Source organism: Nycticebus coucang, chromosome 4, assembly GCF_027406575.1.
Source record: "Nycticebus coucang isolate mNycCou1 chromosome 4, mNycCou1.pri, whole genome shotgun sequence".
Lineage (NCBI taxonomy): Eukaryota > Metazoa > Chordata > Mammalia > Primates > Lorisidae > Nycticebus > Nycticebus coucang.
The window spans coordinates 37530223-37556018 of NC_069783.1; the positions used below are offsets into that span (position 1 = coordinate 37530223).

A 25796-nucleotide genomic window follows, 5' to 3' on the forward strand; every position below is an offset into this window, starting at 1 on the left:
AATTAAAATAAAAAAAGATACAGGAAGAGAAAAGACATTAAAGATGTAAAAACAAAAGAAGTACCATGGTGGATTCTTCTACCCATATCTTGACAAATGATTTTAACCAAATTTAAAAATAATCATCAGAGTCATCAGTACTGTGGTAAAAGGAAACATATTTACCCAAGCTTTGAATTCATAAGGATCATTAATTTGATTTTATAGAAACTAGAAAGGGGCCATAAACAATGCATCTTTTTTGCCTCACATTTCCTCTGCTTTTAGCTCTTCAAATTTAGGACTCTGAGCTATTTAGGATAAAAGAGTTATCATGAAGAAATTAATAAAAACATCAGAAAATGTTACTTACGTTATGTTTATGACAGAAATTAAGAGCTTGAAGTGTTTGCCATAATACACTTTTGATCATTCCATCAGCAACTCTGAGAGAAAAAACAAAAAAAGGAAATGAAAACTCCTAGGATGGCTTTCCAGAAGCAAGGCCTGGGGACAGAAGTAAAAGGGTAGGAGCTTATCATGGCCAAAGAATACCGTGCAAAAGTGTTATTACGACTTAATTTTCTCTTGTTATTCAAAATTTTTATATCAATAAAATGATATATGCTTATGAAAATTCAAACAATATAGAAAAGTAAAGAAAGGGGCAAAAAGTTCCTTTCTGTTGACTAAAATCTTGCTACACCTAAAATAGCTGTTGTAACTTACAGTGACTATCTCTTCAGGCATCTTTGTTCTTCTCTCTCTGCATTTACTTTCTTTTCTTTTCTTTCTTTTTTTTTTTTTTGAGATAGACTCTCACTATGTTGCCCTCAGTAAAGTGCCACGGTGTCACAGCTCACAGCAACCTCCAACTCTTGGGCTTAAGCGATTCTCTTGCCTCAGCCTCCCGAGTAGCTGGGACAACAGGCACCCACCACAACGTCTGGCTATTATTTTTTTTGTTGTTGTAGTTGTCATTGTTGTTTAGCAGGCCCGGGTCGGGTTCAAACCCCACAGCCCTGGTGTATGTGGCCGGTGCCCTAACCACTGAGCATGGACGCCGAGCCTTTCTGCATTTACTTTCTAACTTTAATTTTAAATAAATACATTCATATGGTTCAAAATGTAAAAATTATGAGTATCTCCATGGTGTCTTCTCTTGACGCCTGCCTAGCCGCCCATTTATTTTCTGCTCTTCCATCCCATTCTGTTTCTTCTCTGAGAAACATTTTATGCATGAAGGTCAAATCCTAACATGTATCCCTATTAGTTACTGAGCTCATTTTATGGATGTATCATGATTTACTTAGTGTCCACTGTTTAGCAGTTAGGTTGAGCCAAGTTTTAGTACTAGAAATACTTCAATGAATATCTGTAATCATCCTTTTTACTACAGTTATGTAACTTTTCTTCTTAAGATAAATTCTAGAAGTGAGATTTCTGAGATCAATAGTAGGCACATATTACATTTTGATCCTATAGGAATGAACTTTAGATGGATCTAAGACCTGGTTTTGGAGGAAAAAAGGTACACTTGGCAGATGGCTCTTCAATTCATCCAACTCATGGTGGTGGTCAACATTCAAGCATGTGCTGGAGTTGTTTTGTACTAGTTTTGTACCTGGCAAACAGGCAGGTTTACAGAGGAGGCCAGGGAGAATAAAGGACCCAGCAGAATGGGAGGTGTGAGTGTGTTGTCGCTGGCAGAGTCATCACTGTGTGTAGAAACTTTTGGAAAATATCCTGGCAGGTGTCTTTTCCACTGGGGAACTGGGGATCTGGGAAATTTGTATTCTGTCTGGGAGTATTCTACTTTCTGTAACCAGCTCTGCAAATTATAACAATTACTTTCCCTTTAAATTTTCTGTTAGTGTCACCCACATCACTGTCCCATGACGATGCCTTCACATTTACCATGCCAAGCTACCCTCTCCCGGGGAAGGTTATGCCCGTTTACACTCCCACCGCACATCTGTGCACACAAATCCCCGTCTTCTCCTTGTCTTGCAACGTTTGGTTTTGTCAATATCATGTTTGCCAATCTGTGGTTAAAGAGATATCTCATTCTCATTTGTATTTCCATTTCACTAATTCTTAGTAATGATTAATTTTCAAATGATCATGGGATGCTACATTTCTTCTTTTGTGTTATGTTCTTTTCATGGCCTTCGCAGATTTTTAAATTGGTCCGTTTATTCTTTTTGATTTGTGAAGACTCGATGTATATCAGAGCCTGTTATATATGCTGCAAATATTTTTCTCTATATGCTGTCTGTCTTTCAGCCCTGTTGATGGAGATGTTTGCATAGCTTCAAAAAGCTGAAACACAAGGGTTTCTTTTACTAAATGTCCACTGGAAGGATATTTTTACATTAAAAAAATTATAATTGTGTAATACTGCAAACATATTTATCACTCAAATTTAATATTTTATCACATTTGGACATTTAAATCGTACTTTTGGATAACTTATTAAAAATTGCATGTATGCAGATGTGCTGGCTTTACAGAGTGGTGAGATGGCCTGTGCAGGACTCAGTTAAGACACTAGCTACAAGATGCCATCGTGTGAGGGTGGAGTGAGTGTAGAGAAATAGTAACCAACATACAGAGGTGTTTTTTTCAGAGTAGTTTCCCCATCTCAGATCACAATTACAAGGGCATGCCCTTGACATCACTGGCCCAGTGGCAACCCTACCAATTCTAGTCCTTTAACTAGAAAGGACTCATGAAAGCGCTTAATTCTCTGTATTACATCCCTTTTTATGTGAAATTTCTATTTCTTGCAATGAATTCTGATATAACTTTGTTCTTCCCCCTCCTTTACCTACCTCCATTACCTAGCAATGGAAAGACCATTGCTTACATGTTTTTAATAAGAGGCAGGAAGAATAGTGCTATTTGGAACACAGTGAGATAGGCTGCCAGAGTTCAAATCCCAACTGTGCTGCTTATTAGTTTTATAACCTTGGACATGTTATTTAAGCTCTCTGTGTCTTCAGTTTTCCTCATGTGTAAAAATAAAATAATATTTCAGAAGTTTATGGAGAAGAGTATGCCCTAAACATCTAGGTTTTAACACGCACATGGGCTCAGAAGACAAAGGTTTGGGATCAGATGAGGCTGGTAGATGGTTGGGACTAAGGCCTGCGAACAAGGACTGAACAGGTGCAAAAGAATAGCAAGAGGCCCTGAGGTGCAGATGAACTGGAGTGTGGGGAAAACAGTATGGAGGCCCATGTGCTGATGTATGGGTGAAGGAGCTGGGAAGGCTGACAGGGGCTGATCGATGGATGGAGGGCCTTAAAGATCACGATCTTGGTAAGAAATTTAGATTTTACTCGAAATTCAAAGCCTTTGAAAGGAAATCAAAGGGTTGGGTGTAGTGGCTAACATCTATAATCCCAGCACTTTGAGGGGCCAGGAATCTGAGACCAGCAATCTGAGACCAGCCTGAACAAGAGTCGAATCCCCTATTTCTACTAAAAATAGAAAAATTTGCCACGTATTGTGGTGTGTGCCTATAGTCTGAGATACTAGGGAGGCTGAGGCAGGAGGATCACTTGAGTCCAGGAGTTTGAGGTTGTTGTGCACTAGGCTGATGCCATGGCACTCTAGCATGGGCAAAAGAGTGAGACTGTCTCAAAAACAACCAAAGTTGGGTGCAGTGGCTCACACCTGTAATCCTAGCACTCTGGGGAGGCAGAGGCAGGTGAATTTCTTGAGGTCAGGAGTTTGAGACCAGCCTGAGCAAGAGTGAGAACCTATCTCTAAAAATAGCTGGGCATTATGGCGGGCATCTGTAGTCCCAGCTACTCAGGAGGTTGAGTCAAGAGGATCACTGGAGACCATGAGTTTGAGGTTGCTGTGAGCTATGACGCCATGGCACTCTGCCCTGGGCGACAAAGTGAGATTGTCTCAAAAAAAAAAAAAGAAAAAGAGAAAAAAATAAAAACCCAACAATAACAAACAAAAAACAAAGTCTCCAAATCTTAACTAAAGCATGGACCCGGCTTATTACAGTGGGAGCCTAAAATAGGGGGGCCTATTACAAAGTGAAACAGAAGAACAGAAGACTTATATAACAAAAAACCTACTAAATGTTGCTGATTTATAATGGGAAATGTAAGAGAAAACTGATTTCATGAGTGGTAGACCAGAGAGGAAGAAACATGACTTTAGATTGGGTTGAGTATAACAATATAGACACACTTATTAGAGATTCTGTTTCAGCAGACTGCCTGGATTGATTCCAGCTGATTGTTGAACTGGCTGGTTGAAGCCTGCATTAAATGGTTACCTGTGCCAAATGAAGCTAAGATTCCAGAAATTCATAAATACAAAGAGGAGGAAGGAATCCAAAGATTGGAAGAGATAAAAGTATTGGAGAGAATTTGTCATAGGCAATATGCCCAAGTTCTCAACTATGTCTCCTCAAAGCACTTAATGGTAGCGCTAATCTATGCTTTTCCCCAAATCTGCAGTATTGCTTTCAGTTTTCAATTTTGGTAACGGCTCAGTGCCTGTAGTACAGTGGTTACAGTGCCAGCCACATACACTGAAGTTGGTGGGTTCAAGCCCGGGCCAGCTAAAACAACAACTGCAACAAAAAATAGCCGGGTGTTGTGGTGGGTAGTCCCAGCTACTTGGGAGGCTGAAGCAAGAGAATTGCTTAAGAGATTGAGGTTGCTGTGAGCTATGATGCCACAGCACTCTACTGAGGGTGACATAGTGAGACTCTGTCTTAAAAACAAAACAAAACAAAACAAAACAAAAAAAACCCCAAAAGCAGCATTCCAAATACTTATACTACTCTCCTGTTCCACGACAGCTTTCATTTCTTGGATCAGAGGGCCACCTGGCTCTTTTTCCTTTTACTAGTGTATTTATTACAACTATCTTCATAGGAAATGGGGAAATGTTTGCTAGGATGGATTTCACGGGAACTACCATGGGATGGATTTAAGTCAAAATTCCACTTCATCCCTGACCATTACTAAGGTCTAATTCCCCTTAGAATTAGAATGGGGAATAACAGCAGCTTTCAAACTGGTGACTGGCTGTACTTCAGAGCATTACTCAATAATTCCTGAAAGACTTCTCTTTTCCCAGTACACGACTGTCACGGTAAACAGCCAGGGTCATGTTAGGGTAGGGTAGGAGGAACAATAAATACACATGCATGCTACTATTGCAGGGCAGCTGCCTGAGGTCAGCTGTCACTCCTTTATTCATGAAGCTCTGTTGGCTGTGAACTGGTTATTGTGGTCACTCAAGCCAGGCCTCTAGTCACTGGTTCATACAGAACAAATGAAAATTTAGTGATCTGCCCATCTATTCTGGTTTGAGAGAACCTATGGTTACATTAATATTCTGATGTCACTCTGTTGTTGCCTCTTACAGCTTCTGTAGGTGAAGTACTGTTGTTACGCAGTCCCTGTCATCCAGGGATCCCATTTTCCCCATGGAAATTGGAAAGCCATTTCAAAGGACTCTAACCCCTTCATTATCAGAGACTCACTACCATACTGCTGTCAGGATGTGGTGCTCCCCCAGTAATGTATTTCTTTCTTTCTGTATACTTATAAAGATATGAGTACAAAAATACACTATTTATTTGCTAAACTTTCTGTATCATTGATTTGTTAAAAAATTCGTTAGCTCTTTATAAATTACAGTATCAATGCGTTTCTTACGTTTTTCTTATAGTCTATCATTTGTCTTTTAATTTTGTTTAAAGTTTAAAATTAATTTGTGAGGGCAGAACAAGATGGCAGACTAGAAACAGCTTCTTTGCAGCTGTGCATGGTAAGATTGGGAAGAAAAGACTCCAGGCACTCCTGGCTTGTGGATTCTGCCCAGAAATATCCCTTCAGGGGCATGAGAGGCAGCAGGAGACTTTAGGACCCCAAAAGGAGGTCAGAAACAGAGGAGTGGCAAGTACTTGCATATGAGGACAGCTGGTATGGCCATGGCCATGGCCATGACAGTTTGCAGACAGGGAAGGCCTGCCCGGCAGGTTCTTTTTTGGACCTGGGTACTTGGTTGAGGTACCTTGGGCAAGCAAGCGATTTTGAACAGTGCCCAGGAGGTGGGACTAAGCCACCAGGTGGAGCGGAGCTTTTGTTGCTTGGCTGTAGGCCAGGCACAACCATTGTGGAAAGGCTGCCTTGCAGGCTCGGCCCTCAGGGTCCTAGTGTGAGGCTGGTTCTGGCACACCTAATAAGCAGGGCAGCCATTCCTGGGAATATCTGAGTGACACATACTTTCCTGGGAAAGCCACTGTGTAGCCAAAGGACACAATTTGGAAAGGTCAAGGTGTGTCCATTAAGTGGGCTGAAGAGAGCTTCAGGCTCCCAACCCTGTGGGGATTGAGGGCAAAGAAGTCAGGAAGATGGGACCAAGTCTCCTTGGCAAGACAGAGGCTTCCAGTCTCCATCTTATACATCAGTGTCAGCATTGTGATTAGCATCTCATGTCCCAGAAGATCACCTGTTGCTCAGGTAATATATAGCAATATTATATTATATTAATTTATTATATATATATATATATATACAGAGAGAGAGAGAGTTTTTTTCTTTAAAAATTTTTTTTCTGACTCCCCCCCAGGTTTTTCTTTTTCTTTCTTCTTTTTTTCCTTATATAATTATAATTTGTCATTGTTTCCTTCTTTAATAATAAGGGATTCATTTTTTCTAGTTTTTCTGCCCCCCAATTTTGTCCCTTAAGGTTTTTTTGTTTTGATTTATAGTATTTTTGTTTTTCTTGTCTGTTTGGTAGGGATGGGGGTCTCGTGTCTGCTCAGACTGGCAAAGAGGTCCAGATCTCAAGGGACCCACCCAACCCAGCCCCGCAGAGGTTGGGATTTGTGGCGTGGGTCACGTACCCTACTGTACACCACTATTATTCCTTTTTCTTTCTGTTCCTCTCTTCTTTTTGTCAATTTTCCCTTTTACTCACCCTCTTTCTTTTCTCTTTTTTTACCTTTTATCCCTTCTTGCTCTTCACTCTTCTCATCCTTTGAGTCCTTTACCTTAGGTCAGAGGCACGGTAACTTAAAGAGCAGACGGAAGTGAAAGGAAAAAGAAGGGCAGGGAAATAGACAAAAAGAAAATGCTCATGAGGAAGAAACAGCAGAAAAATCCTGGCAACATAAAAAACCAGAATAGAGCAACACCCCCTTCCCCCCAAGGGATCATGAGGTAGCCACTGCAGGAAATTCTACCTATAAAGAAATGTTAGAAATGACAGAAAGGGAATTTAAAATATGGATGGTAAAAATAATGAAGAAAATTGCTGAGAAAGTGGAAAATAACCAAAAGGAAATCCAAAAACAGAATCAAATAAGAGATGAATAATATGAAAATACAGAAAGGATATAGTGGATCTTAAGGAATTGAAGGGTCAATCACGGAACTTAAAGATGCAGTAGAAAGTATCAATAACAGACTAGATCATGCAGAAGAATCTCAGAGTTAGAGGATAAAGTTCTTGAACTAACACAGGCAGGTTAAAGAGACAGAAAAAAAAGGAGAGAGAGAGAAAACAGAATGTTCCCTGAGAGAATTATGGAACTTCATGAAGCCTTCAAACATGCAAATTATAGGTATCCCCGAAGGGGAAGAAGAGCATCCTCAAGCAATGGAAGCCCTACTGGAGGATATCATAAATGAAAATTTCCCAAGTATCACCAAAGATTCTGACACACTCTTTTCAGGGGGATATTGAACTCCAGGTCATCTCAACTCAAACAGAGCTTCTTCAAGACACATTGTCAAGAACCTGTCCAAAGTCAAGACAAAAGAGGATTCTGCAAGCTGCCAGGAATAAATGCCAATTGACCCTCAGGAGCAAATCCATCAGGGTGACCATGGACTTTTCAAATAAAAATTTTCAAGCCAAAAGAGAATAGTCATCTACCTTTAACCTACTTAAACAAAACAATTTTCAGCTCAGAATTCTATATCCTGCTAAGCTAATCTTTAAAAGTGATGGAGAAATCCAGTTATTTACTGATGTGCAAACACTGAAGAAGTTTGCCACAACAGGAGCAGCTCTACAGGAAATACTGAGACCTATTCTCCACGGTGACCATCACAGTGGACTACCATCCATTGTTTAGAAGTTAAAGGACAAAACCTAGCTTCCACAATGACACAAAAGATGAAACTAAGCATGGGACTTTCATAAAATGAGATGAATAGAACTCCACCACACCTAACAATTATCTCAATATATGTTAATGGCTTGACTTCTCCACTAAAGAGGCATGGCTTGCTGATTGGATAAAAAAAATAAGTCACCCATTTTCTGCCTGCAGGAAATACACTTAGCCTTGAAGGACAAAATAAAACTCAGGGTGAAGGGATGGAAAACAAATTTTCAGGCAAATGGGAATCAGAGGAAAGGAGGGGCTGTAATCTTGTTTTCAGATACAAGTGGATTTAAAGCAAATAAAGTCAAAAAAGACAAAGACAGACACTTCATATTGGTGAAGGGAACAATACAACAAAAAGACATTTTCATTTCTAAATATGCATCCAACTTAAAAACTCGAACATTTTTAAAACAGACCTTAATTAGTCAGAGCAATATAATATCCTATAACACCATAATATCAGTTGACGTTAATACTCCCCTTACAGAGCTGGACAGATCCTCTAAACAGAAACTAAACAAAGATACAAGGGACTTCAACATGACCCTAGAACAACTGTGCTTAATGCACACATACAGAACACTCCATTCCAAAGCTAAAGAATGTATGGTCTTCTTGTTGGTCCATGAAATATTCTCCAAAATAGATCATATCCTAGGACACAAACCAACCCTCAACAAAATCAAAAGAATTGAAATTATACCTTGTATCTTCTCAGACCACAAGGCAATGAAGGTGTAACTCAATTCCAACAAAAATTTCCATCCCCACACAAAGGCATGGAAGTTAAACAACCTTATACTGAATGATGGTTGGGTCAAGGGAGAGATAAAAAAGGAAATCATTAACTTCCCTGTGCATAACAACAATGAAGACACAAGCTACCGAAACCTGAGGGACATAGCAAAAGCAGTGCTAAGAAGGAAATTTATTGCATTAGACGTCTACGTCTGATAAACAGAAAAAGAAAACATCAACAATGTAATAAATTATTTTAAAGAAAAAGAAAAGGAAGCACAATCTAATCCTAAACCAGAAGAAAAGAAATAACCAAAATTAAATCAGAAATAAATCCTCTACCTCTGAGATAACTGAAAATCCTTTATCTTCTACTTCTTGAGATAATTGAAAATAAAAGAATCATTCAGAAAATTAATGAAAGAAAAAGTTCATTCTTTGAAAAGGTAAATAAAATAAGTAAACCATTGGCCAGATTAACCAGAAATAGAAAAGTAAAATCTTGGGCAGTGTCTGGGGCTCAGTGGGTAGGACGCCAGCCCCATATACTGAGGGTGGCGGGTTCCAACCCAGCCCTGGCCAAACTGCAACAAAAAATAGCCAGGCATTGTGGTGGGCGCCTGTAGTCCTAGCTACTCAGGAGGCTAAGGCAGGAGAGTTTAAGCCCAAGAGTTGGAGGTTGCTGTGAGCTGTGATGCTATGGCACTCTACCAAGGGTGATATAGTGAGACTGTCTCTAAAAAAAAGAAAAAAAAAAGTAAAAGTAAAAAAAAAAAAGTAAAATCTTTAATAACCTCAATGAGAAACAAAAAGGGGGAAATAACAACCAATACCACAGAGATACAAGAGATAATTTCTGACTACAACCAAAAACTCTATGCCCAGAAATTTGACAATGTGGAGGAAAGGGACCAATCAATACCTAGAATCACACCATCTTCCTAGACTTAACCAGGAAGAATTAGATCTCTTGAACAGACCAATATCAAGCACTGAGACTGCAGAAACAATAAAAAAATCTTCCAACAACAACAACAACAACAACATAAAAGCACAGGACCAGATGGTTTCACATCAGAATTCCATCACACCTTCAAAGATGAGCTTGTACCTATACTGCAGAACCTGTTCCAAAACATTGAGAAGAAAGGAACCTTTGCCAACATGTTCTATGAAGCAAACACCACCCTGATTCCAAAACCAGGAAAGGACCTAACTAAAAGAGAGAACTACAGATCAATGTCACTAATGAATATAAATGCAAAATACTCAAACTCAACAAAATCTTATCTAATAAACTGCAGCTACACATTAAAAAAATTATACATCATGACCAAGTAGGCTTCTTCCAAGAGATGCAAGGCTGGTTTAACATACACAAATGCAATACATCATATAAATAAAAGTAAAAACAAAGACCATATGATCCTCCCAATAAAAAGCACTTGACAAAATTCCACATCCTTTTCTAACAATGACACTTAATAGGCATAGGTGGCACATTTCTTAAGCTGATTGAAGCCATCTATGACAAACCCACAGCTAACATCATACTGAATGGAATAAAACTGAACACTTTTCCACTTAAAACTGGAACCAGACAAGGATGTCCACTATCGCCACTGTTACTCAGCATAGTTCTGGAAGTTCTAGCCAATGCAGTCAGGCAAGAGAAGGATATAAAGGGCATCCAAATGAGGCAGAGGAGGCCAAACTCTCATTCTTTGATGATGACATGATTTTATACTTAGAAAACTCTAGAGACTCAACCACAAAACTCCTGGAAGTCATCAGGAAATACAGTAATGTCTCAGGGTATAAAATCAAGATCCACAAATCAGTAGCCTTTGTATACACCAATAACAGCCGAGATGAGAAGCAAATCAAGGACACAATTTCCTTCACAGTAGCTTCAATGAAAATGAAATACTTATGAATATACCTAACAAAATTGGTGAAAGATTTTTTCAAAAAGAATTATGAAACCCTAAGAAAAGAAATTTCAGGAGACACTAACAAATGGAAGAACATACCATGCTCTTGGCTGGAAAGACTCAACATTGTCAAAATGTCTATTCTACCCAAAGCAATCCACAGATTCAATGCAATCCTTATTAAAATATCAACATCATATTATGAGGAACTGGAAAAAATAGTACTTCATTTTGTATGGAACCAGAAAAAAACCTGTATACCTAAGGCTATTCTTAGTAATAAAAACATAGTTGGAAGCATCACCCTACTAGACTTCAGGCTATATTACAAGTCTACAATAATCAAAACAGCATGGTGGCACAAAAATAGAGACAGAGACATATGGAACAGATTAGAAAACCAAGAGTCTACTTGCCGTCTGATCTTTGATAAACCAAACAAAAGCATACAGTGGGGAAAAGAATCCCTACTCAACAAATGGTGCTGGGAGAACTGTATAACCACATGTAAAAGATTGAAACTCGACCCACATCTTTCGCCACTTAGCAAAAATTGACTCAAGATGGATAAAAGACTTAAATCTAAAACACAAAACGATAAAAAATCTTAGAAGAAAGTGTGGAAAAACTCTTGACAATGTTGGACTAGGGAAAGATTTTATGACAAAGATTTTAGCAGCCATTGCAACAACAACAAAAATTAACAAATTTTTTTGTTAATTAAATTAACAAAAATTAACAAATTTTTTTGTTAATCTCAAATTAATTTGAGATTTAATTAAGCTGAAAAGTATCTGCACAGGTAAGGATACAAGTAAAGCAAAAAGACAACCTTCAGAATGGGAAAAGATATTTGCAGAGTATCAATCTGACAAAGGGTTGATAACTACAAAATACAGAGAGCTTAAGTTATTCAACAAAAAAGTAAACAATCCCATCTACCACTGGGCAAGAGATATGAACAGAACGTTCTCTGATGAAGACAGATGAATGGCTAACCAACATTTGAAAAAATACTCACCATCCCTGATCATCAGAGAAATTCAAGTCAAAACCACCCTGAGATGTCACCTATACCCAGTGAGAACAATCCACATGACAAAGTCTCAAAGCTGCAGATGCTGGTGTGGATAGGGAGAGAAGGGAACGCTGTTACACTGCTGGTGGGACTGCAAACTAATACAACCCTTTTAAAGGAAGTCTGGAGACCCCTCAAAGAACTCAAATTAGACCCCTCATTTGATCCTGTAATCCCATTAGTAGGCATCTACCCAGAAGAAAAAAAATCATTTTATCATAAGGAAATTTACACCAGACTGTTTATCACAGCTCAATTTACAATGCCAAAATGTGGAAACAATTTAAATGCCCACCAACCCAGGAATGGATTAACAAGCTGTGGTATATGTATACCATGGAATACTATTCAGCCATTAAAAAAGATGGAGACTTTACATCTTTTGTATTAACCTGGATTGAGCTGGAACAAATTCTTCTTAGTAAAGCATCACAAGAATAGAGAAGGACTGGGTGTAGTGGCTCATGCCTGTAATCCTAGCACTCTGGGAGGCTGAGGTGGGAGGATTGCCTGAGCTCACGGGTTTGAGACCAGCCTGAGCAAGAGTGAGACCCTTTCTCTAAAAATAGCCAGGCATTGTGGCAGGCTCCTGTATTCCCAGCTACTTGGGAGGCTGAGGCAAGAGAATCGCTTGAGCCCAAGAGTTTGAGGTTGCTATGAGCTATAACACCCCGGCACTCTACCAAGGGTTACAAAGTGAGACTCTGTCTTAAAAAAAAAAAAAAAAAAGATGGAGAAGCAAGAATCCAATGTATTCAATTCTAATGCAAAGGCAGATGATCTAATACGAAGTTGGGGGCAGGGGGATGAAAGAGGGGGGAGAGGGAAGAGGAGAGGGGAATGTGAAGTCACAGTGTATAGCACACCTCTTGGGTGCAGGACACAATTCTAAGAGGGACTTTAACAAATGCAATCTGTGTAACCTAATTCTTTGTACCCTCAATGAATTCCAAACAATAAAAAAATTAAAAAATAAAATTAATTTGAGAAGATTTAACATCTCTATATTGCAAAGGTTTCTTTTAAAAAAATGTTTAACTTTATTCAAATTAATATGAGGGTATAATATTTAGATTACATTGTTCTCACTTCCAGGGTAAAATTCCATTTGTAGAGGAGCCCCTCAGAAATATTCAGAATATGAAATATTCTGAACTTATTCAGTTTCTATGGACCTTTAATTAAAGTGTCAGAATTTTTTAATATAGTCTCTGCACTTTATTACTTTCACCTTTCTCGATTTTCACAGGTTCGTTGCTGTTTTAATTTTTTTTAATTGTTTGGGATTCATTGAGGGTACAAAGAATTAGGTTACATTGATTGCATTTGTTAGGTAAAGTCCCTCTTAGAATTTTGTCCCGCCCACAAGAGGTGTGCCATACACCATGACCGCCTATCCCTCTCCCTGCTCTAATGTATTTCTCAATCCTTCTGATTCACTATCACCCTCCACCAACCCACACCCATAACGTTACGGGAAATATTCTACAACCAGCTAACTAAGGAGAAAATTCAAGCCTAATTTATCAATGTACATGATGTGCTGTCACCAGACAGGGGTACACAGCTACAGTTTTATAAATTCTAGTAGTAGTTTTATAACACTATAATCATTTATAATTGTTCCTTTGTAATCTGATTTTTCATTAAATTTTAAACTTCTTGATGGCAGGATTAGTCCATCGTTTGTAGCATAGCAACAATTTAGGGAGATCTACCCTGTTGGCAGGGGTGATACCTCCTATCATGTTCCTTTTAATAACTTACCTATTGGATTTTGTAGAAGAGAAATTGATCTCAGAGAATGAGAACACATTATTTTAAGTTTAGTCATATGATGCTCACTGTAGTTGCTCTTATACGTGTCATGTCTTTACTGGAGCAAATTCGACACAGTTCCAGTAATTGGTATGCAGCTCTTGATCTAACATTTTGTTTTTCTCTATCTACTAAGTAAAGAACACTAGAAGCTTTTGTCCAGGAGCGGAGGCAGTGCACTTTTAACTCTTCTTCATGCTATAACTTCGTCCTTGGGACCCATCATTATCTCACCATCCCATAACTCATCCCTCCTCCACTACATTGATGATCTTATGCCTGCAAACTATTTATTTCTCCTAACCGTGCATTTCCCTGAATAAAGAACAGGTCCAAAAGGCTTGGTATGTGTGCATTTAGTTGTTTATTGCTGTTTGCTTGCCACTAGATTTAGACCTTTACTAACACTCTCTTGACTGTTATTTAAGTAGATTTTAGGAGGGGAGTAAAAGTAGATGAATGTTTTAAATTAAACATTGTTATCAACAAGTATGTGACATTTTATAAAAAGAGTGGGATGTTCTAGATTGTTCCTATTTGCATTCCCCTGTATGGAGCCAAGTCTCAGGGCTGACCTAAATCACTGCTACATGCTGGCATTGCTAACTAAACTTTGTGAAACTTAAAGGAGTGAAAAGTAGGGTAGTTCCAAGATGGCACCGCTAAATACATACAACACAGGAGTTGCTTGAACATGCCTCGCTCTTTCTTGCGTCCATTGGCTACCGCCTCCCCCTTTTCAAAAGTCTCAGCCTAAATGTTGCCGTCTCTGCAGCAACTTGCCTGATTTCCCAGAGCCAGCAGAAGTTGGAGCTGCTTCTCATGCATATTTTTGGCATCAACATTAACCCAACCAACCTGACCATTTGTAATTGTTACTTGGAATACCTGTCTTTTCATTAGATTTTAAGCTTCTTGAGGGCAAGGTTGTGCCATTTTATCTAGGTATCCTCTGTACCAGTGTAAAGGCTCAATTAGATAGTCTTTGAGTGAATGAGTGAAAGAATGCTAGGCCCTGAGGACAAAGCTATTAAGATAAATTAGATACGAATTGTGCCATTAAAAACTGACACACTGGTGACAGTATGCATATAAAAACAAATAAGATAGTATGTACTAGGTACTATAACAGGGATAAAAATAAAACTCCATGGAGATTCAAAGGAGGGAAGCAATTCCACCTAGATGAAGGAATCTTGGAGATATTATTATCTAGGAGCTCTAATTTTAAAGATTACGGCAGAGAAAGAAAAAGTAAAAAAGGTTAGAATACTCTAGGCCAGTGGTTCTCAACCTTTCTAATGCTGCAACCTTTTAATACAGTGCTTCATGTTGTGGTGACCTCTGCAACCATAAAATTATTTTCACTGCTACTTCATAATTATAATTTTGCTGCTGTTATGAATCATAATGTAAATATCTGATATGCAGGATGTATTTTCATTGTTGTGACCCACCGGTTGAGAACTGCTGCTCCAGGCTAAAGAAAGAAGGGCACGAGCTAAGTCTACACCAGGAAGAGGCCTAAGGGACATACAGCAAAGAGAAAGACGCTCGGCTCAATTAAACTCGTGTAGGTATTGTATGTTTTGGTTTCAGAGCCTGGAACAATACATGAAGTAAGCATAAATTTCTAACTTAGTGAAAATGTATGTTATTTATTATTTAGATAGTATAAACATATCTGTCCTCTAAGTCAACATACAACACCCCGTTTTTTTTTTTTTTTTTTTTGTGGAGACAGAGTTTCACTTTATGGCCCTCGGTAGAGTGCCATGGCATCACACAGCTCACAGCAACCACTAACTCCTGGCCTTAAGCGATTCTCTTGCCTCAGCCTCCCAAGTAGTTGGGACTACAGGCGCCTGCCACAACACCCGGCTATTTTTTTGTTGCAGTTCGGCCGGGGCCGGGATTGAACTCGCCACCCTCGGTATATGGGGCCGGCGCCCTACCAACTGAGCCACAGGCGCCGCCCACAACACCCTGTTTACCTCCTAATGAAGCTGAATTATGAATTAATATGACATTTTAGCTGTGTTTTATATTCTTATTTTTAAAGTAATATATGTATATTCACAGACTATTGGGAAAACTCAAAATAAAAAGAATTTTTTTTTGAGACAGTCTCACTCTGTCACTCTGGGCAGAGTGCTGCCGGATCATCACAGCTCACTGCAACCTCAAGCTCTTGGGCTCAAGCCACCCTCGTGCTTCAGCTTCCCAAGTAGCTAGGACTACAGGTGCCCACCACAATGTCCTGCTAGTTTTTTCTATTTTCTTTATTAGAGACAGGGTCTTGCACTTAGGCTGGTCTCCAAATCCTAAACTCAAGAAATCCGCCCATCTCGGTCTCCTAGAGTGCTGGGATTACAGGTGTGAGCCACGGCACTTGGCTGAAATAAAATTTTTGATTAACTTTACATTCTGCTATGTTGCCTCATTTTTTCGTTCCTTTTTTTTTTTTTAAATTTTTATCTGTTTCCATTTTATTTTTTTATTAAGTCATTTGTACATAGATCATGAATACATTTATGCCATTATGGAATTCAATGATTATTTGTACAAATTGGAGTGCTTACATCCTACTAATCAACATAGCCTTCACCTCATTTACACAATTACAGCGTTAAGACATTTGTGTTCTCCACCTGATAGATCCAACTTGTACTTGCAATATGCTCAACAGGTGTGGTCCCCCTACTAACCCTCCCTCTATCTCACAGACATTTCCCCAGAAAATTAACTGTTCTTCTCCTGCACGCTTTCTAATGGATTGTTTTGGCTATACCAAAATACATGTCACCAACTCTTTACTATTGGAAAATTAGGTCAGTCTCAGTATTTTTGTTATAAATGATACGTTGAACATTCATTTGTATAACTTTTTGCCTCTATTTTCTTGCTATAAATTTCTCTATATGGATTTTTTTGGTCAAAGGATAAAAACGGTTAAAAAAATTTCATACATTTTATCAAACTGCCCTTTTTTTTTTATTAAATCATAGCTGTGTACATTAATGCAATCATGGGGCACCATACACTGGTTTTATAGACCATTTGACATATTTTCATCACACTGGTTAACATAGCCTTCCTGGCATTTTCTTCGTTATTGTGTTAAGACATTTATATTCTACACTTACTAAGTTTCACATGTACCCTTGTAAGATGCACTGCAGGTGTAATCCCTCCAATCACCCTCCCTCCGCCCATCCTCTCCCCTCTCTCCCCTCCCTCTTCCCCATATTCCTAGGTTATAACTGGGTTATAGCTTTCATATGAAAGCCATAAATTAGTTTCATAGTAGGGCTGAGTACATTGGATACTTTTTCTTCCATTCTTGAGATACTTTACTAAGAAGAATATGTTCCAGCTCCATCCATGTAAACATGAAAGAGATAAAGTCTCCATCTTTTTTAAGGCTGCATAATATTCCATGGTATACATGTACCACAATTTATTAATCCATTCGTGGATCGATGGGCACTTGGGCTTTTTCCATGACTTAGCAATTATGAATTGGGCTGCAATAAACATTCTGGTACAAATATCTTTATTATGATGTGATTTTTGGTCTTCTGGGTATATACCTAGTAGAGGAATATAGGATTGAATGGCAGATCTATTTTTAGATCTCTAAGTGTTCTCCAAACATCTTTCCAAAAGGAATGTATTAATTTGCATTCCCACCAGCAGTGTAGAAGTGTTCCCTTTTCTCCACATCCATGCCAGCATCTCTGGTCTTGGGATTTTGTGATATGGGCTAATCTTACTGGAGTTAGTAGTTTCTCAAAGTAGTTTTATTTGCATTTCTCTGATGATTAAGGATGATAAGCACTTTTTCATATGTTTGTAGGCCATGTGCCTGTCTTCTTCAGAGAAGTTTCTCTTCAAGCAAAGTACCCTTCTAATTACACTCTCTCTAGATGTGAATGAGGTCTGATTCCCTGACTATTAATGACACTAAGTATATTGATTTTTGAAAAATGTTTGCAATACTTAATTGGTGAGAAATGATAACTTATTTAAAATTTTTGAACTTCCTGATTAAGAGAGGATAAACATGTATTCTTAGCTGGATTTGTCATTTCCTCTCACTTTTTTAATGATTTGCTTTTTTAGGTTCTTGGGAATGTAAGTTCTGTAAGGTTAGGCTACTTTTTTGTAAGTTTTTCATTGCTGGATCCTGAGACTTGGCACGTAGCCAGGTGCATAGTATGCGTTCATCAAAGATTTTTTGAATGAATATCTTTTCTATTTGGGTGTTGGTCTTTTAAAAAAAGAATTAGTTGTAAAACCTGCATATGCAGCTATTAAATTTATTAATTTTGGCAGTTTGCTCAATTTTCCTTTTTTTTTTTAACTTTTGTGGATGGTATTTTTTTGTCAAAGGGAATCTCTAAAACTACCATGATTTAAATTTGGCAATTAAAGACCCCCTCCAGGGGCGGCGCCTGTGGCTCAGTTGGTAAGGCGCCGGCCCCATATACCGAGGGTTGCTGGTTCAAACCCGGCCCCGGCTGAACTGCAACCAAAAAAAAAAATAGCCGGGCGCCTGTAGTCCCAGCTACTCTGGAGACTGAGGCAAGAGAATCGCTTAAGCCCAGGAGTTGGAGGTTGCTGTGAGCTGTGTGAGGCCACGGCCCTCTACCGAGGGCCATAAAGTGAGACTCTGTCTCTACAAAAAAAAAAAAAATTAAAAAAAAAAAATAAAGACCCCCTCCAGTTTTTTATTTCTTCTTTTTAAAAAATTTCTTTGCTGGTTATAGTGGCTCATGCCTGCAATACTAGCACTCTGGAAGACCGAGGCAAGAGGATCCGTTAAAATCAGGGATTTGAGTCCGAGACCAGCCAGAGCAAGAGCGAGAACCCATCTCTATTAAAAATAGAAAAATCAGGGGCGGCGCCTGTGGCTCAGTGAGTAGGGCGCCGGCCCCATATGCCGAGGGTAGCGGGTTCGGACCCAGCCCCGGCCAAACTGCAACAGAAAAATAGCCGGGCGTTGTGGTGGGCGCCTGTAGTCCCAGCTGCTCTGGAGGCTGAGGCAAGAGAATCACGTAAGCCCAAGAGTTAGAGGTTGCTGTGAACCGTGTGACGCCACAGCACTCTACCTGAGGGCGGTACAGTGAGACTCTGTCTCTACAAAAAAAAAAAAAAAAAGAAAAATCAGCCAGGCTTTGTGGTGGGTGCCTATAGTCACAGCTACTTGGGAGGCAGAGACAGGAGGATCATTTGAACCCAGGCGCTTGAGGTTGGTGTGAGCTATGATGACGCTATGGCACTCTAGCCTGGGCAACAGAGTGAGACTCTGTCTGAAAAATAAAACAATGACAACAACAACAACAAAAATAGCTGGGTGTTGTGGCAGGCGCCTGTAGTCCCAGCTACTTGGGAGGCTAAGGCAAGAGAATTGCTTAAGCCCAAGAGATTGATGATGCTGTGAGCTGTGACACCACAGCACTCTACCGAGGGTGACACAGTGAAACTGTCTCAAAAAAAAAAAAAATCAATCAATAAATAAATAAATTAGGAAGGTAATATTTTTACAATAATGAATATATCTATCCATCCAGAAATATGTATTCATTTAAATAAAATCCTTTAGGTAACTCAGTTAAGTTTTATAGTTGTCTTATGTAGAATCTGAGCAATTCTTTTTATGTTTAATACTAACCTTTTTTGTTACAGTTAATATTTGAATGGGCCTCTCCCTCCACTAGATTTTCCAAAGTGCTGATGGGTAATTGCTATTTTTTTAAGTGTAATAGTATGGGGGTTACTATAATGAATTCCATTACTTTGAATAACTCTTTAGGTCAGTTGTTTTTTAACCTTTTTTTTTAAATCTCACAGCACACTTGAACCTACAGTTAAACTTCCGTGGCACACTTAAATAATTTTGACTAAAAAAAAAGAGTAAAAAAAAAAGAATATACTTACTGTGCTTTGAACTTTCTGAAAATGATTTAATTAATGATCTTTAAAAAGTTTTCAAGGCCCACCTAAGCTCCTCATGGCACACCAGTGTGCTGTGGTATACTGGTTGAAAATCACTGCTTTAGGTGATTCTCTTAGATTTTGTAGAATAATACCATGCAGAGGACAATTTTATCTCATTTCCAAAAGCTATATCATTTTATTTGTTTTTCTTACTGCATTACATTGGCTAGAGCTCTAAGAACAATGTTAAATTATAATGGTGATAAGTGACATCCTTGTCTTGTTTCTTATTTTCGTGGAAGTTCCTTTAGTGTTTTATCATTGAGGGTAAAAGTGCTATTGATTTGAAGAGGTGTGTGTATGTGTGCACATGTGTTAAGAAACTATTATTTTAATCCTAGTTACTAAGGTTTTTTTTTTTAATGATCAGGAAAATTCAATGATACTGAATTTATCAACATTTCAAATTTTTAAGGTTTATCAAACATTTTTTATCCTTAAATTTATTAGTGAATTATATGAATATATTTCCTAATATTAAATCATGGCTTGTTCCTTGAATTCAGATAATCCAATATTTAAGTTAGCCTCAAAATGCAACAAGATTTATATTTGCAATAGATTTGTCTTCCTAATTATAATTCCTCTAGGCAAATCTTTATTTGCCCTTTGCGCGCACCCTGACAATGGGGATGGGGGAGCCAGAGGCATCAGGTAGAAAAGGGAGTTATGGTTGGGATTTGGAGTTTGCCACGGTTAATTCCACATATAATAAAACTGAGAACTGGCCAAACACAACTGCAGTTTCTAGATTACTTACCCATTTGGGTTTCTTTCCAGTTCATTTAAAAGTGTCTGATCACAGTATTCGAAAACTAAATGCATTTTCCTTTTTCTCCTGAACACCTCAATGAGGTTCACAAGGTTTGGGTGTTTTAATTGCTGCAAAGGAATCGAAATACAAGGCAGACAAAAATTTAGCATCTGTTTCTAGTAACCATTTCTCCCCAGATGCCTTATAATTTTAAGAACACAAGGCTTGCTGTGTGCATCTCTTGTGGAGAGGTTTATTACGGTTACTCATAATAGAAACTGTTCTTAGCAAGAATCATAAAAACTCAAAGTTGGAAGCAATTTAAGAATTCATCAAAAGTACTTATAGTAGATGCTTGTATCTCTTTGGTGATAGCAAATAAAGTATACAACTTAAAATACAAGCATTATGGTCTAGGGCAGAGGGCAGAAATATCAGTCCTGCCTGCCCTCTTTCCGCCGTCTTTCTGTGCCACCGTAACGGTGCCATGAATGTCCTGGCTGATGCTCTTTAACAGCATCAACAGGCTCAGTGCCTGTAGCTCAGCGGCTAGGGCGCCAGCCACATGTATCAGACCTGGAGGGTTCAAATCCAGCCCGGGCCTGCCAGACAACAATGCCAACTACAACCAAAAATAGCTGGGCATTGTGGCGGGCACCCGTAGGCCCAGTTATAACTGTGATGATGAAGCATGGTTACATTGGCGAATTTGAAATCATCGATGATTGCAGAGCTGGGAAAATTGTGGTGAACCTCACAGGCAGGTTAAACAAGTGTGGAGTGATCGGCCCAGGGTTGGTGTACAACTCAAAGATCTAGAAAGATGGCAGAATAATCCGCTCCCATCCGCCAGTTTGGTTTCATTCTACTGACAACTTCAGCTGGCATCATGGACCATGAAGAAGCAAGAAGAAAACACACAGGAGGGAAAATCCTGGGATTCTTTTTCTAGGGATATAATACATACTGAAAAATAAAATGCCTCAATGAAAACAAAACAAAACAAAACAAAAATACAAGCATTAAAACAGAAAATAGTTTATGTATTTTATGAAGACTCTAAATATCCAAGTCATAAATTAAACCTTAAATTAAAATAAAAATTGAGGCAATAGAAGGATTGCATGAAGGCTATAAATATCATTAGTACTCACTTAGCTTGCATATTACCCTGGATTGACTGTAAATATTAGCAAGATTTACACTCAATCTGGATCCTAGCACTGGCTCTCATCAGTACCAGATCTCAGCCCTTAAATCTGATTAAACTGCCTATTCTAGGCGTCTCTACAGTTTGTCTGTGTTTTAAATTTATTTATTATATTTTCAGCTCTGTTCTTTGATTCTATTGTTCTTTCTTAGGCTTATGCTTAGATGTTTTATGTGTTCAATTCTATTCCCAGATCAAAACACTTGATAATAGCTTCTGTTCAATACTGTAAAACCAAAGAACAATGCTGATCAAGTAAGACAGTCCATTGCTAGAGTCACTATGTGAGTTTACCATCCAAACCAGGGTAATAGGTATAAAACAGGACTATCTCAGACAAAGCAGCACATGTGGACACCCTGCCTATGACTAGGGTGGCCATATAGTTTAGCATACGCACCAGGACATTTTTGAAAGGGGATGTGAACCTGATGGGACACTGGGATAAAAACTAGAACGCAGGACTGTGCTGCTTTCCAGGACTAGCAAACTAGAATGCAGGACTGTGCTGCTTTCCAGGACTAGCAAACTAAAACGCAGGACTGTGTTGGGCAAACCAGGATATATGATTACTCCTATTTTTTTTTTTTTCTTTTTATAAAAAGAAAAGAAGAGGGGATTACTCCTATTCATAACTCATCTTCCCTGTTGTTTTCCCATATAGTAGACCAATCAACTTTCCAAGTCCTATACCACTCACTCAGAAAGATAAAGAGAACACAGTATTTCACATATAGTGGAAACTCAATAAATATTTTGCAGGACCTGTAAAGAGTTTTGGGTACAGGGGCTTGCGTTGTATGTATGCCTCTACTTCAGTATCTATAAAAATGGCTTGAACAAAAAATACCACCCTACATCTGTGTGTCTCCTGGTCAATAGACTGAGGAAAGAAAATCCATTGTACATTTAAAAATATGCCCAGGCTGAGGAGGGAGGACTGTTTGAACCTAGGAGTTCAGGATCTGCCAGGGCAACATAGTAAGATTCTGTCTCTTTAAAAAAAAAAAAAAAGGAAAAGAAATTCCAAGAGCACGGAACCAATTTACTTTCTACATGCTTCACTGCCCAAAAGAGCAGCAAGGCAAAGAGTGGATGAGACAGGTCATACAGAAAGCCAGCTGCTTTGTGCTGCCGCAAAACCTCAGTATGGACGCAGAGCAGTGTCCCTTTCAGGGGCGCCTAGGGGAGTCACAGGTGCTACCCATTCAGGCAATTCCACAGCTTAACCTGGCCAAATCTCCTCTCAGAGCGAGCCAGCAATTTGTATCTCCTTTCCAAATGGAGTTAACTTAAACCAGAAAAATAGTGACTTACCTAAAGTAAAACAGGCAGTAAGGAGGGGAGGCAAATCAAATTTAAAGAACAGGAGTCTATGGAGAAGGTAAGCCCGACTGATCATGGAAGGAATCTGTTCATGGCATGCATGCTGCAACATACCAAACACAGAAAGACAATTCATCCCGAGAAACGTCGCCAGAGACCACCCGGAGTTGAAATCCGGCTACATTTTTACTTTAAAGCTCGTTCTCAAATTGGGGCACTTGCAACCCAGAGGTTCAGGCTGAGCATTAACTTTATTTGCGGACTTGGAAGGACAGGCTGAAGGGTAAAACCATTATTTTTTTTAGAAAACAGAATTGCCTGGTTCAGATCCTGCCTGTAGCTTCTTTAGCCCACTCACAGATGCCAGAGCCGGCCGGCTGGCTGGAGCCTTCTGCTGGCTAAGAGGTAATAGTAAACTGTTGTTTTTTTTTTACATGATGGATGTGATCCTGAAAACCCTTGTGTATCATGTCATATCATATCATAGTTATTTATTTTTAGAGACAGGATCTTGCTCTGTCACCCAGGATAGAGTGCAGTGGCATGATCATAGCTCAGTGCAACCTTGAACTCCTGGGCTCAGGCAATCCCTGCCTCAGTCTCCCATATAGTAGGACTACAGTCACATATGTCCAGCTAATCGTTTATTTTTTTGTAGATACAGGTGTCTCGCTGTGTTAGCCAGGTTGGTCTTAAACTCCTGGGCTCAAGCGATCTTCTCACCTCAGCCTCCAAAAGTGTTGGGATTACAAATGTGAACCATCACACCTGGCCACAAGTTATATTTTAAACAAAACACCAGAATGTATTATTTGAGAAAACCTACTGCAGATAATATTTGAAATAAAGAGATAATATAATTACTATGGGTAATTATTATCCCCCTACACAAACTAGATTTTTGTTTTTTTTTAAAAAAACAGATCACATGTCAAAGTGAAGGTCTGCTGTCCTGGAGAAAACCACAAAGTCTTTTTTTTTTTTGTTTTTGAGACAGAGTCTCACTATGTTGCCCTTGTAAGAGTGCGGTGGCATCACGGCTCACAGCAACCTCCAACTCTTTGGCTTAAACGATTCTCTTGCCTTAGCCTCCCAAGTAGCTGGGACTACAGGCACCTGCCACAACACCCAGCTATTTTTTGGTTGTAGTTGTCATTGTTGTTTGGTGGGCCCGGGCTGGGTTTGAACCGGCCAGCTCCGGTGTATGTGGCTGCAGCCCTAGCCGCTGAGCTACAGACACCGAGCCAAATCACAAGGTCTTATTACTTAATGTGTGGCCCAGAAACCTGCAGCTTCTGCACTAGCTGGGTACTTATTAGAATGCAGAATCTCAGGCCCACCCAAGACCACCATTTCAACAAGACCTCCAAGGATTCCTATGCACATTAACTTTTTTTTTTTTGAGACAGTCTCCCTCTGTTGCCCAGGCTAGAGTGCTGTGCCATCATAGCTCACAGCAACCTCAAACACTTGGGTTCAAGTGATCCTCCTGCCTTAGGCTCCCAAGTAGCCAGGACTATAGGTGCCCACCACAACACCTGGCTAATTTTTTCTTTCTTTCTTTTTTTTTTTAGAACTGGAGTCTCACTCATGCTCAGTTTGGCCTTGAACTCCTGAGCTCAAGCCATCTGCCCCTCCTTGGCCTCCCAGAATGCTCCAGAGTACAGATTAACCTTTGAGAAGGGCTACCTGGGGGTCAGTTTCCTCTGTGATAAATAAGGACACTGGTTAAGAAGCATCTCTAAGGTTCCTGATGGTTCTAAAAGTGTGAGGTTTTTAGGAGAAGAAAAATTCAAATTGAGAATTTATAAACCTTACATATCCAATCCTATCAGAGTAAAAATAATTATAATAAAAACCTTAATTTAAAAAATGTATGCATCACTGGGGTAATAATATTCAGTGCATCTGGGCACCTGCCATACAGCACAGACAAGGACCAAGTAATGTCTGTGCCCAGCTGGGCAATGGCAGGCCTGTGGGACCCGCTGTGTCAGCAGGCGCTCTTTTAGTTGCTGGTTAGTGAGGGGAAGTATTTGGGTGGGGGGATGTCCAGAGCAGGGCCAGTGTTGTGGGGGCCTGGGGAGAGCGTGGACAATAGGATAGGACTTAGGGCAGTGTGGATTTCACTAACCAGAACGGCAGTACTTCACTATAACAACCTACAGCTGTACTTGTAGGTGGCAGATAAACATCAGAGTGGCCAAAGTCCAAAGTGGGGAGCAACTTATTTCCCAAAGTTGCTGACACAAAGGAATTTAAGTCCAATGGGGAAAAGATAACTTTGAATATTCTTTGTAATTTCAGCACACATATTTCACCCAGTACCATGATTTTACAGGTATATAGAGAGAAAGTTAACATACCTTCAACATATGTATTTCTCTTAGTGCTATTTTCTTAACAACAGGATCATCTTCAGATTCCACAAATTTTTTAATAGCTACAATTTGTCCAGAGGTTTTGTTTCTGCATTTGAATACAACCCCGTACGATCCTTCTCCAATCTTAGCTATTTTTTCATATTTTTCCATTATGATTGAAGTGACTTAAATTGTTATATTGATTGACTTGCAGGATAATGTCACAGCTGGAAAATAAGATCGACTTGCCTTAATCAAGTAATTGACACTGTTTTCACAGTTTATACAAAACCCATTTGCCCGGTGTGCCAAAGATTTATTTCTATTGATTAATTTGGAATCCACTTAAAAATATTTGGACATTATTTGTTAGTTTAGTTTAGGCCTCAGCAGTCCTTCCAGCTATCACAAAGATTTCGTATATTATTT

General features: G+C 39.1%; 1 protein-coding gene across 1 annotated transcript in view; it reads right to left on the bottom strand.

Moving 5' to 3' along the window:
- The window catches only part of CDKL4 (cyclin dependent kinase like 4), a 63484-nt gene that overhangs the window by 26066 nt on the left and 11622 nt on the right, over window positions 1-25796 (bottom strand). Inside the window, exons 2-4 of the mRNA XM_053587350.1 lie at window positions 25371-25594; window positions 20475-20596; window positions 353-425 (exon numbers count right to left, since the gene is read on the bottom strand). Of these exons, the coding sequence (XP_053443325.1) occupies window positions 353-425; window positions 20475-20596; window positions 25371-25538 (363 nt within the window). The 5' untranslated portion in view covers window positions 25539-25594. The remainder of the gene's footprint in view (window positions 1-352; window positions 426-20474; window positions 20597-25370; window positions 25595-25796) is intronic.